Source organism: Epinephelus fuscoguttatus, linkage group LG6 (assembly GCF_011397635.1).
Source record: "Epinephelus fuscoguttatus linkage group LG6, E.fuscoguttatus.final_Chr_v1".
Taxonomy (NCBI): Eukaryota; Metazoa; Chordata; class Actinopteri; order Perciformes; family Serranidae; genus Epinephelus; species Epinephelus fuscoguttatus.
Genome location: NC_064757.1, coordinates 9,442,967 through 9,457,233, shown reverse-complemented (window position 1 = coordinate 9,457,233; position 14,267 = coordinate 9,442,967). Strand labels below are relative to the sequence as shown.

Sequence of the window (14,267 nt, the reverse complement as noted above, 5' to 3'; positions counted from 1 at the left end):
TATGGCATAAGGTGGTGCAGCTGTACATGATATATTGCTCTTCTCACACCTCAGTACAGAAAAATATGCAAGACACTAGGTAATTGCAAAGCAGCAGCACAATAGTGTTAACGTTTTCATTGTAAACCTGAAAGAATCATTATGTGCTTTCTTGCTGAGTATTAGATAAGCAGATTGATGCATAACTCTGAAGTCTGAAACTGAAGTGTAAAAACAACATTTTATATGTAATACTATTTCTCTGCCGGGAGTTGTAACTTTATGAAATTTCTATTGTCTGCCTGCTCCCAGCTGGTCGACTCATTTTATTACCTTTGCACAGAGGCTAGCTAGCTAGCTGTTTTCCCTTGGTTTTAGTCTTTATGCTAAGATAATTTACTGAATCATTGTGAGTAGGGATGTCAGCAGTTAATAGATTAATTCCCCAGAATATTTTTGACTGGTTTTACATGTTGGTCTGTAAGTTAAGTTTGCTGCTCCTCAGTTTATTGCACTGCGCAGGGCGCACCACCCAAGTTGGGTGGAAGCTAGCTAGTGGCACTGCTCATTTGGCAGTTAACTCTAGGACGCTGTCCTGAATCAAAAGCATTGCTGTGGAAACATTTTGCCCACCTACAGTCTCCCCTAAGGTGACCCTGGTGAGCAAGCGCCTCAATTTGAGGCACAAACCCCCTTTTGCAACTGTTGTTAGCTCTGTGAGTGCTGATAGTGGTGTCAGCATGGTTACTGGTGCTAGCAGAGTTAACAATGCTAAAGGGGTTTTGCATCTCAAAATAAAACAGCCCACTAACCAGGTTGCAAATTTGCAAATCCTAGGATAGCGAAGGAATGGCCCACCTTACTCTAACTTACTCTGCCTCTGATTGGCTTATCCTGACATTCTTACCCTAACCCTAACCAAAACCATCCTTCATGCCTACATCTAACCAATCCAATCAGCAAAGGGCTACCCAAAAATTGGGAGAGTAGGGCGGGTCATTCTTTCACTATCCTATGATTTGCAAATTTGCCACCTGGGCAGCCCTCGGGAAACTGGAGGGAGGCCAACATGTTTCCACAGCAATGCTGTTACACCACTGCGACAGCGTTACCACCTGTAGTTGCAAATGAGCTGCATTGCTAGCTAGCTTCCAACTGAACCTTGTGGTGTGTAGTGCAGAGCAACTAGCTAACTATTGCAGATGGGAGGGTAGGCAGTGGGCACTATGTTGCCACATGATAACGCGACTAGCTGCCTCTTTGTCAGCAAAGCCAACAGAAAATAAAGGGCAAGACATTTAAACCAACAAAACATTGAAGTTTCACCATGTCTAGATGGATAGCGCTTTTAACTTGGGTGCTAAAGTCTGTGGATATTCTCATTTATCCAGGTCAATTCCATTTTGGCAACAATTAAATCGTAGGCAACTGGACTTTGATTTTGTCTAGAAGACGTTTCGCCTCTTATCCAAGCGGCTTCATCAGTTCTCAACACATCGGTCTGACTAGTCCTCACTAGTCTGACAAACAGTGGAGTAAGACTCAGGTTTTTAACCTCTGTGGAGGTGTACACCCACCACCCTCATAAGACAATACTTCGTTAGTGGAGTTTCACTGGACCATTGTTTGGGTCAGGTGAGTCACACTAGTGAACGACAGTCCTTAGGAGTGAGTGGGGCCACTGGTGAGCAACAGTCGTTAGGCATAATGTGTGGTTACCAGTGAACGACTGTCGTTGTGTTTCTTTGAGCCACTTGAGGTTAGTTTCAGGCAGTCTTTGTTGTTCAATCTCTTAGGTACAGCAGCAAGGGCCGCATTGTAAGGGCAAACTCCTCAGGTCCAGTTTCTGCTGTTTATTTACATCTAAAGGAGAAGGCTCACTCCTTTGAGGACAGCAATGTGAAAATCTTGGACAGAGAGGACAGATGGTTCGAAAGAGGGGTGAAAGAATCCATCTATGTTAAAATAGAGAAGCCGTCTCTAAATAGGGGAGGTGGCCTGAGACACCACCTGTCTCCCATTTACAATGCGGCCCTTGCTGCTGTACCTAAGAGATTGAACAACAAAGACTGCCCGAAACTAACCTCAAGTGGCTCAAAGAAATACAACGACAGTCGTTCACTGGTAACCACACATTATGCCTAACGACTGTTGGTCACCAGTGGCCCCACTCACTCCTAACAACTGTCGTTCACTAGTGTGACTCACCTGACCCAAACAATGGTCCAGTGAAACTCCACTAACGAAGTATTGTCTTATGAGGGTGGTGGGTGTACACCTCCACAGAGGTTAAAAACCTGAGTCTTACTCCACTGTTTGTCAGACTAGTGAGGACTAGTCAGACCGATGCGTTGAGAACTGATGAAGCCACTTGGATAAGAGGCGAAACGTCTTCTAGACAAAATCAAAGTCCAGTTGCCTACGATTTAATTGTTGCCAAAATCGGGTGCTAAAGCTCACTGAGACAATGGTGGGCCATTCTACAAGCCTCTTGTATTTCAGCAAAGTGGATAAAATAATAAAATGGCGGGAAATCCGAGCTGCTTGGCGGAGGTTTGCGCTCTCCGAGTGCTCTAGTTGTGATTGGTATTCATGCAGAGCTATTCCTTCAAGCAGAAGATAAAGATCGTAGACATACTGTATGGAAACAGCTGTTTCATTTGCTACTCTCATGTAAAATAATTATGGAGAAGGTATAGAGGTCAGTATCACTGTACATGCTGGAAGAAATCCATACTGAAACACTTTTATACTATTGAAACCAAAAATAGCAATTCAATTTAAGTTATTTCTTATTCCTGTATGGAACTCACCAAATAAGTAGTTATTTCCAGCACAGCTACAGTAGAGTTTGATAACATTTTCATTACTTTGAAAAATGAAAGTGACTCCTTTAATAACTTAGGATTCCTCAGTGTTTAAAAGTAATTGTGGGACAGATCCAGTTTCAAAAGAGGCAGAGATTTTAGCTTTTCCACTGACAGTATTGTAATAGTTCCTGATGCAATGCAGCCACAGCTTCTGTCTTTGGCTGCGTTCAGACTGCAGGCGAATCTGATTCAAATCTGATTCCTTCTCAAGTCCGATTTTTGACTGCTGACTGTCCACACTGTTTTTAGCAAGTGTCCAAATCAGATTTGGCTCTGTTCAGACTGGGCAACATTATTGACCAATCTGACAGGTTGCTGTGGCAACAACGTCGGAGCGGAGGCATCATCGAGCGTGTATTGTGTGAAGTCATATAAGGAGCTGTTCAGACTCAGACACATCTGTCCAAATGCGATTTGAAACTACCTCCCAAAGGTGGTTTCGATCTGGTTTGCAAAAATCGGATTTCATGTCATTTATGACTGTTCAGACTTCATAAGAGCCATCTGGTTCCAATCTAGATAAGGCTAAAAATCAGATTTTGGCTAGCAGTCTGAAGAAGGCCTTTGTGGATCTGTGATCACTGATGTAAAATTCAATTGTTGGAATAGTTTTGTGAACTGAACCAACAAAGTAGAGAACATAATTGTTCTTTCCAATTTTTATTCTTGAATGGAAAAGCCTACTTCACTTGTACTTTCAATCTTTACACCTCCCACACCTCCCACAAAAATACAACATAGAGAACAACAATTCTCTGGGAAATGTGGGTAATATCTAGTAAAGTTTGAGGAGGCATTTTGGTTTTTGCATATTTCAACTCAACTCAACTCAACTTCATTTATAAAGCGCTTTAAAACAACCACAGCTGAAACAAAGTACTGTACATAGGAGGTCATAAAACAACAAAACAGTGAGATAATAAAAAGCAGTTAAAACAAAAAACAATAAAAACAACAACAAACAAATAAAAAACAGAGCAAGGTCTCATGCTAGGTTAAAAGCCAGTGAGTAAAAGTGGGTTTTAAGGTGGGTTTTAAAAACAGACAGTGAGGAGGCCTGTCTGATGTGCAGTGGTAGATTATTCCACATTTTTGGAGCAGCAACGGAGAATGCACGGTCTCCTCTAAGTGTTCGCTTAGGCCTCGGTACCTCAAGGAGCAGCTGATCAGCTGACCTGAGGCACCGGGCAGGGGTGTAGGGGTGAAGAAGCTCAGAGAGGTAGGGCTGGGTGAGGCCATTTAAAGATTTAAAAACAAATAAAAGGATCTTAAAATGAACTCTAAAGTGCACAGGCAGCCAGTGGAGGGAGGCCAGGATGGGTGTAATGTGCTCTCTCATTCGTACTCCAGTTAGCAGACGAGCGGCAGCATTCTGGACTAACTGGAGACGTGCAAGGGAGGACTGGCTAACTCCAAAATAAGTGCATTGCAGTAATCCAGCTGAGATGTGACGAAGGCATGGATTACTGCTTCAAAGTGCTGATGTGCAAGAAAAGGCTTCACCTTCGCAAGCTGCCTGAGGTGAAAGAAACTGGACTTTACAACTGCACTAATTTGGCGGTCCAATTTAAAATCACTGTCCATCTTAAAGCCCAAGTTCGTAACAGTAGACTTCGCATAAACTGCCAAAGGACCCAGATCAACAGGGGAGGAAACACAGGAGCCACTGGGGCCAAACACCATCGCTCTTACTCAGAGGGACATATATCTGGCTGTCATCAGCATAGCAATGAAAGCGACACCATGCTTTCTGAGGGTAGACCCTAGGGGAAGCATATACAGGGAGAAAAGTAGGGGTCCTAAAATTGAACCCTGTGGGACCCCATATAAAAGCGGAGCGGAGGAGGATTCACAGGCACCAAGACCAACACACATAGTCCTGTCGGCTAAGTAGGACCTGAACCAGTCCAGGGCGCTACCGCCAATGCCCACTAGCTGCTGCAGACGTTTTAACAAAATGTTGTGGTCTACAGTGTCAAAGGCAGCGGTCAAGTCGAGCAGGACAAGAACAACATAGTTGCCACTATCATTTGCCGTTAAAATGTCATTAAAAACTTTTAAAAGGGCAGTTTCCGTGCTATGCAAAGTTTTAAAACCAGACTGAAAAACCTCCATAATATTGTGATCATCAAGGAAAGTTTTTAGTTGTGCATAGACAATTTTCTCCAGGATTTTAGAAATAAAAGGCAACTTGGAGATGGGCCTGAAATTTGCTAAAGCAGTGCTATCTAAGCCAGGCTTCTTCAGCAAAGGTTGTACTACTGCATGTTTGAGGCTTACTGGGACAACACCAGAGGACAGGCTGCTATTTAAGATGGTCAGAACGGACTGCCCTATAGTAGAGAAAACTTCTTTAAAAAAGTGGGGAGGGACCACATCGCGAGGGGAACCTGATGGTTTAATATGGGCCACCACATCCTCTAACAGTGACAGAGACAGAGGGGTCAAAGGTGGGTGGAGAAATGAGAGCTCTTTTGAGCCCATTTACAGTCCATCCTCACCTACTCGCCTGGTCCTTCCTTAGTGTTCATCCCTACAGCCTAAAAGTTACCACATTAAGCAGATCATCTGATTATTAGGAAAATATTTTAAATATAAGCCATTGTAATGCAGAATATATCAGTGAATTTAAATTAAAAAAAGGCAGTTAGCCCAGCGGGTGTGTGCAGGTATTGATCCGTGACGGTGGCCAATCTTGACGATGGTAGCGATAAACTTGGTTGCTAAAGAGGTTACACTTTGCACATCTTTTAGCAAAAAGTGTGATCAATTAACCTGTTTGTTCTTAGTAAATCAGATGCTAGGAGCTATTAGAAACCCATTCTTCATTTTTGTGCACTCTGGCTGGCTGCCACTCCATAAAATACATATCCATCAGTTCTATGGTGCTGTGTTTTTACACTGGTGTCCATCCTTAATTGCACCCACAGAATCAATCAGTGCACCGCTGATTAATCAGAATTTTTTTTAGTCACCAGATATTGTTATGGCCATTGGTGATGATGACAACAAAGCTGTCCATCACGTCCAGTTCAGGGAAAATAGCTTTTCTGTCCTGCTAGCCCCTTTGAAGGGTTCTAGATCAATGACAGTATGCCCACCACAGGAAGCACTGGCTAGACTATGGCTGGAGCCCCCCATCTACACAGCAGAACGTTTTCGGCCTCAGCTGTGGGCTGGCTGGTCGGGGAGGTCAGCCTGTCACCTGGAAGTGTCTACTGACCCTCTGATCTAAAGGTCAGTGCCTGGCTTTGCCTGCCAGAGGACATGCTGGGAGTCATGCTTTGTCACAGTGGAAGCTTACAGAAGTTGCCAAGCAATCGAAGGAGAAACCACATGTTGTTGACCTTTTGGAGAATGTCATTGTCCATGTCCACTCCCCCAGCCACAGCTTTCAGATAAGCTAGGCCTTCTTGATTTTTCACTTTTTTCCCCGAGCGCTGCCTGTAGTTTTTGAAGCTACTGTACTACTGCTGACAGTTTGATCTTTCACCTCGTGTATTGTGTCATAATAGATGACAACCAATGCCTCGCGACATCCCAACAGAAAGTCTTGCATGTTTGATTTTCTTTTTGTCGTTCACGACTTCTTCCGTCACAGCCGTCACTTTGACCAATAGAAACACAGAGTGATCTTCTGCCGTAAACAACTGTATGACAACAGCCCAGCCTTTTTGATATTTCCTCCAGAAATGTTACCACATAGAAAAAAGAAAAGTTATGGTGTGAAACAGCAGATGTACTTTAGTGACCCAATGAGTACTGCCATTAGCATCAAGCTAGCAGACAATGTTATTTCTTCATAATGAAGGATATAAAAGAATAAAATGATTAAATAGATGCAGGGCTTTACTGACCACAACTGTATAGGGTACCAGCTTCATTTGAAACAGACGACATTAGAAACACCATTCCCTCTGTATTTTTCTATTTTAACTTTTATTCCAGTCCTGTTTGCCCTGTTACATTTAATGCATCGCGCCATCATTTCAAACTCAACACTTCCTGTTGCTGTTTCAAATTAAAAGACCCTCATAACTTTGGTTGAGAGAATCCCTTTATTTTCCAAAAAATGCTTTTTTTAAAAATTTTTAATTAAATTAAATTTTTGATTAATTAAATTAAATTTAATTAATTTTATTGTGAAACATTTGCAGGAACTTGTTGTGGAGAATCAAGTGGCTTGCACAGTTTGCATACTTCAAATGTAGCTCCTGCCATCTGGTTAACGTTATTACAATAATATTTCAGCTGGCACATGAACAGCTATAGAGACTAAAATAATAGCAATAATAATAATAGAAATAGGACAAGAATAACTCGATGACATCACACATGTCGTGAAAGACGACCAGCGATGATTGGTCATGGACCAACATGTAGTCTATCATGTCTGACGGCCAAGTCACGGCACGATTTTATGACCCCACAATCGGAATTGGAACAGACCAAAATGTTGTGTAGTGTGTACCCGGAATAAGTCAGCATCTTCAGTCATTTATCTTAAAACAGCTCTCATCTTGAACACATAGCCATTTTTCTGAGAAATGATATTTCATGCTCTCAGATGATTGTCTCCATTTGGAGATGCAATCAATCAAATAAGAATTACATCATGCCAGATATCCATTTTAAAGAAGAAATATGAATCATGTGAAGTTCACCATTGAGTATTTCTGACTTCTACTCTCTCGTATTTTTTTTCTCTTTTTGGATTGAAGTTGTGTTTGATGTGTGTGACTTAGTGAATGTGTGTCTGAGAGAACGTCTGACTGCATGTGTACTGCAACTTTGTCGTTGCAGAAGCCTGCATCGTACAAATATGTCGCCTTGCGTGGGCATTGTTACACATCTCGCCCTGGCCTTAGACTCTTAGTGCTCAGCCAAATCCCCCCTCAGCTCTCCACACCTAAGTCCTCATGACCCTTTAACACCAACACCATCTTAAATCTCCAACAGGCTTCTTCTCTCTAACCTTTCTACCTACTAACGTGTTTTGAAGTTTTTACAGCTGCTTTGAATTCTGCATCCATAATGACTGTGCGACAGGTGTTGGCCTATATTCTACTGTCTGTTGTCCCTGTTTATTACACTAGGGTTTACCATCTGATTTACTGTTGTATCTGCTGTCTATGGCTGTCTTTGATGACTCCCTTTTTCCCCCCCTTCCTCAATTCCCATTAACATAGCTACGATTGAGGCAGCTAAAGCAAAAGGTACGCATGGCTGTCATAGCTTAAATTTCACGTGTTTGTTTTGTGTGTGGTGTTCACTCTTTAAACACAGATTTGTACTTTTTCTTAGTTTAACTTTACTCTTAGTGCCTCAGATGTTTTAATATTACTGATTATTGAATTGCTGTATATTTCTTTATTGCTGGTTGCTCTTGCATTATCAGTGTTTGTTGGATCACAGCGGTTCCATCATTATCAAAGTATTTTATGAAGCACTTTTCATATATAGGGCAAAAATCAAGCAATAAAAGAATCATAGATAAGATATGAAAAGATGAACATGATACAAATTGAAAAGAAGCTTACATAAGAAAGTAAAGTAAAGCCCATGCTACAAAAGAAACAGTTATGTGTATCAGGTTTAGGACCTGGCTTGTCCCTTGTTGACAAGGGACAATTTCCCGGCTGTGGTCACATGGGCTTTTCTTGCCAAGTGTGGCTCCCCACACAGAGAAAAGCCAGCTAAGACCTGGCTAAGATAAGACCAGGGACATCCCTGCCTGGGATATTTTCAGAAGCTAATCCTGTTACACCATTTGACTGTTGCTACACTGGCTGCCCCTTCTGGTTGATCATGGCTTCAACAGGCTTCAGCCACGAAAACCACTTTTTCATCAAATACTAGAAATGTAAAATATTTAGCCCTGATTTTGGTGCAGAACACATCAACAGTTAGTTCAAGAATCTTTATTGTCCCCTAGGGGCAATTAGTTCCACAGCTAGTAGTTAACAAAACAACATAGAAACAAATATATATGTAAAGACAACACACACATTGAGTCAAAACAAGTCATTTAAAAGTCTAATCACTCCTCATAAGACGGAACAAAGGGCCAATCAGACAGCATAACTTAAAGCAGTGGTTCCCAAACTTTTTTTTTTTTTATCTAATACAATTGAATTGTCAGTGATTAGGTTGGTTTTTATCAAGTTTGTATCATTACCTCATAAAGAGGCTGGACCTTTCAACCATTTATCTGTTACTCATAGCTATCTATCTCAACTGTTTATCCAACACTTTGAACTAATTATTTCAACTGTTTAACTAACACCTTTAGCTTATCAATTTTACTGTTTAACCATCACATTTAACTAGTTATTTAATTAGTTAAATGTATTTTAACTGGTTAGTTAATACTTTGGGCTTTTTTTCAGCTATTTTATACTTTTGGCCAATTCTTTTAAGTGTTAAATCATCACTTTTGGCTAATTATTTCAACTATTTAATCATTACTTTTAGCGAAGTATTTAGACTGTTTAATCACTGCTTTTGAGATAATTATTTTAATTGTTTAATCATTATTTTTGACTGATTATTTCTACTTAAGCAGTTGAACTGTGTAAACTATATATCCATTACTTTTAGCTACCTATTTCAGTTTCTACATTTCCTTGCTAACCGGTTTTTATGCACCCTCAATGGTAACAGTTGGCTTTAAGGTATTACAACAGATGCTGAGATGTGTGTACCGTGCAGTCAGTATACTGAAGCTAGGCTAGGTAGCGTACTGGTTATTATGACAGTAAATTAAAGATCAGAACACCAATTTGTAATTCTATTTATATGTTTATTTTTCTTTTAAACACATATCAATCAATCAATCAATCAATTTTATTTATACAGCCCAATATCACAAATCACAATTTGCCTCACAGGGCTTTACAGCATACGACATCCCTCTGTCCTTATGACCCTCGCAGCGGATAAGGAAAAACTCCCCAAAAAAAAACCCCATATATGTTATATATCTATTTGATCATATTATGATTTAGATTTTGTAGTAGTGGTAGTAGTCCACAATCTCTCCATGTCCCTGCGGCAACCGTACAAGTACCTCCTGTGGAACAACTGCCTCGAATCACTGACTTGGGGTTAAATAAATGAGCAAGGGCTTCATTTCAACAGATCTCTGGTTGTGCAAGAGCACCCTTTGAGGACCTTGTTTCCTTATTCACCTATAAAACTTTCACCTCAGTGTTTTTATTTTAAGTTCAAGTTGATAATGAAGTGAATGAAAAGTATGTCAAAACAGTCCCTTACAAGTTTGCTTCTCATTTGCACACCTTTTCTGTCTGGTTTCCTGGGCTGTTTCGGGATGTTACCGTAAGTCTACAAAGTGTGAGGTGTTTTACTGTTGTAGCTTGTCCCACTGGTGTTTGAACACTATAGGAGTCATTGTTTACTGTGCATGTGTTGTATTCACTGATCATCTGTACTGTGCTAGGCTGATACTGTGTTTTGTGAAATTCCGCAAGGAATCCGAGCTAAAGAAAATAGTTTACAGCAAATGTTTGCAGCGACAGGAGAAGGGAAAATACTCAAGCATGCCCGGCTTCTGATTTTTCTCTTTGGTTTCCCTTCAGCCATTCAAGGCTTCTCTCCCACGAGGAAGATTCGTAACTTCGAGGAGGCACGTGGCCTGGACAGGATAAACGAGAGGATGCCTCCGCGCAAAGACGGCCAGCAGCCAGATGGCACCACAATCAACACCAACACCCCCAACAAGAATGGCACCGATGGATAGGCAACAGAAACACCACCTTCCCATCTTCACACAACCCACACCCCCTGACTCATAGCCCCCAACCACTCTCTGTCTCTCTTTCGCTCTTTTTCTGTCTCTCTCAGTCTGTCTCCTCTACTGAAACTGCCTGTCCTTCTTCAGCTCGCTCACAGTCGGGCGGGGAAAGGAAGCGGACACATCGGTAGATCAAAAAAAAAGGGAGGCCACGGGGCTGGGAAAAACTCCCAGCCACTGAAAAAAGACAAACATATGATGTGTTATCAGGGGGGGGAATATTTAGTGAAGATGAAATATATTAGATATATTGTTTAATAGCAACAGATCATTTGATGAAGACATTTTGCAGTTGTTCAAATGTATACCGTACACTGAAGTCCTAACTTATACATGTTAAAGTTATAAAAAGGAGAATTTTTTAAAAATTTTAGTTAATACAAATAGATAAAGCCTTTGTTATCAAGGAGTTTTAGTCACTTTGTTTTTTTATTCTCCATGTGTTTGGTAAAGAAAATTTTTGAAGTATAAATGCTGTAGCCTCAACAGCTAATTTGGATCATGCAAGATGCATGCAAGATGAATGCAAGATGTTTTTGGCTCTTGAGGTTCTACATAGAGTGCAGTGTTTGCTCATGTGTTCAGTTCAAAGATAATTTATGTGTATTGAGAGGTGAAATAAAGGATAAGGGAAGTAAACTATGTCAGAACAACTATTACAAATTAATATTTTATACTTGAAGCAGAATTTAAGGATTTAATGAAGACTTAGTGTCTTATTTATAAATTTTCCACAAAACTTTGATGAGTCCCAAAGATGCTGAATGTTCAGTATTTTGTTCCAGAGTAACAAACATTTCTTCCTGTATTATATTTTGTGAATGAAAAGTCTGCGAATCCTTCAGTGAAGTGAAGGGTTAATGCTTTGTGTGCAATGATAGTTGCTGTCGCTGAATGTTGTGTGCTGGTTATAACTTGTGCTCACTTGATGGCAACTAGGACATTCTCGCTCCGTTAAACCAAAAAAGGGATACACAGTACAGCATGTCTTATTCTATCACCACAGCCAGACCTGCCAATACTCCCACATCCCATTCGGAAGCACTTCTTCTCAAGCGCTGAAGTTAAGCCGACCTCTCTGGGGTTGAGCCCTGCGCGTGAAGATTACGGCATGACAAACCGGTTGACAAAAAGGAACAAGCTTTTCTCTTTAGTTGACATTTCGGAAAAACAAGGACATATTTGCCCAGGAAGCAGGGGAACTGCTGGCCATGCTGTCTTCAAAACAGACTGATGTTCATTATTGCTTAGGAAATTTCAATGTATTTAACAGAATTATGGCAGTTTGATTTGATGTTATATTGTCGAACACTTTAAAAAAAGAAAAAAGAAAAAAAAAACAGGCTGTGCTTTTGGGGCTTTCCTTTGTTTCTGAAGCTGTATTAGTGTCTCCATCTACTGTTGATTATACAGAATGCAGATGTTTTTTTTGAATTGTGATATCTGTGCGCATCAAATAAGGGAAACATTTGGCATTCATTGAAATGACAGCATTTTGACAATGCTGTACTTACACACAATGGACTGAGTCATTTCCCTCTGTAGGGATGATACTATAAAAGGTACCACCGCCACACAGCTGTCTATCAAGGCCTAAGAGCACTGTAATCATCTCAGCCATGGCTGACTCACACACACAGTATATGATTTTTACAACTCGTGGTCGTACCAAGATGGGGACCATTAACACTTGCTGAGATTGTTGGTGTGTATATGCTTTTCTGCTCTCAAGTATTCAGCTCTCCTCTGGCCACAGCACCTCCACTCCTCTTCACAGGCACTCTCAACCCTTTAAGATGTGCTTTTACTAAGACATACGACCAACTCAACTGGTGCTCCGACACACCTGACTGTAATTCTGTTGTCTTTCTGTCACTCAAGAAAAAGTGAGGAAATAACCTTTAAGATTTACTACTCTCTTCTTCTTCTTCTTCTTCTTCTTCTCCTTTTTTCTTTTTAAATGAGGCGTTTATGCCCATGTGCCATGCCACCTTGGCCACACATGTCAAGATCTGTATGTGTGTGTGAGTGTGTGGTTGGTGAACGGAGTCAAGCAAGGAGACTTTTAATCACACATGATTAAAGATTCAATGTCAGTAACGTTAATCTCGATATCCTTAAAATTTCCAAAATATTGTTGTTTGCCGTTCTGTTCAGTAGACTTTTGGGAAAGCTTCCTAAAGATTAAGTATTTCGGTTTACGTAACTGTGATATTAAAATTTGTTTTAAAGGTAAGGCTTTATTGGGTGAGCCATACAGTATACTGACCTCCTGTTAGGTCCTATACATATCTTACAGAATGTAAAAAAAAAATATTGTTCCTTAAGAATCTTATAATAGCTGTAAAAAGGGGTGAAAATTGTACCGTACTTATCATGCGAGGCCATGAAATCTTTTACGTAGATGTATCACTTAAAAGAAAAGAATAAAATTCAAATACAGTGTTTTATTTGACTTGTTTGGATGTTGGTTATTGTTATTTCACTTAAAGCAGCATCAGATACCCTCGAACTTTAGCAATCTTCAAATCACTGGCCATCAGTCTGATGACGATAAGCCTCTGGGGGCAACACCCAATATTTTGGCCGGATCCACTTTAGCCAGCAGATATCCGAGCCAATACTTCCTCTTTCTTGCACTGCTCATTTTGGCTAATCTATATAAAAGGATATCTGCATATGAAGGCAGATAAATTTGAAAACAAGCCAATATCAGGTTAAATTGTCTTCAGATGATAGCCAATGGGTTCCAAGTTGGGGCCGTCCCCCCCACAGAATTTAATTTACATAGCTGAATCTGATTCAAGTCTTGCCAATTTGTATTGCTCATTGGTCCATGTTCTCTTTTGTGACATTAGTTTCCATTTTTCCACACCAGACAAGAAAGCTGAAGCTCCCAGTTAAAACAATTTGTCTTCTTGATTTGGCATGAGAATTTATTTTTCATAGGATGTCTGTCTGTAGCACTGAAAGGGAGCAGAGCATATTGAATGTCCGACAGGCAGTCAGAACATGTCACTGAGTTCAGATTTTGCTTGCTTTTTTGTGGTTGTAACAGAACTTTCCCTTTTCTCTTGGAGAGACTGCAAACCGCTGTTTGTATGTACCTCCCCTCGCCGATTTTGAGAGAAAACCATTCATAAGTTGAAAAATAATACCCCTTTTCTACCAACATGGATCCAGTTCTATTAAGGTTCCTGGATTAAGGATCTATTTTAAACCATTCAGAGCATTTAAACTGAAAATAAATTGGTTGATTCCCAGTTCAAACGTGGGCTGGTTTGCTAAATACCTCCGAAGTTCTAAGAGTCCTGGACGGAACCCATTCGAGAACCAGAGCTACATTCGTATGTGACTGCTCTGATTTATACATTTATACCAAAATATATAGTATAGTATATACATGTGCTGATGTCTGTGCATAGAGATTGGAACTTCATTGCCTCCAAATAAAGGTCTCTGATTTTTGATGGCTTCTCTATACAGTGATAATACCATGAGTGAACAAAGAAAACTGGATGTATATGTGGAGATAGGGCCCTGTTTATTCATATGAAACTTCCTTAGTGGAGCATGAAGCCAAAGAAGTTTGATTTTCAGGTAAA

At 40.5% G+C, this 14,267-nt stretch overlaps 1 protein-coding gene across 3 annotated transcripts in view; it reads left to right on the top strand.

The window, feature by feature from the left end:
• The window catches only part of ppp3cca (protein phosphatase 3, catalytic subunit, gamma isozyme, a), a 42,984-nt gene extending 29,947 nt beyond the window's left edge, over positions 1 to 13,037 (top strand). Inside the window, exons 13-14 of one of the 3 annotated variants that reach the window (XM_049578356.1) lie at positions 8,039 to 8,065; positions 10,457 to 13,037. In XM_049578356.1, the coding sequence (XP_049434313.1) occupies positions 8,039 to 8,065; positions 10,457 to 10,608 (179 nt within the window). In that variant the 3' untranslated portion in view covers positions 10,609 to 13,037. Of the gene's footprint in view, positions 1 to 8,038; positions 8,066 to 10,447 lie in introns of all 3 variants that reach the window. The other 2 variants (XM_049578354.1, XM_049578357.1) reach the window with 2 other exon arrangements.
• Positions 13,038 to 14,267: the final 1,230 nt, after the last annotated feature.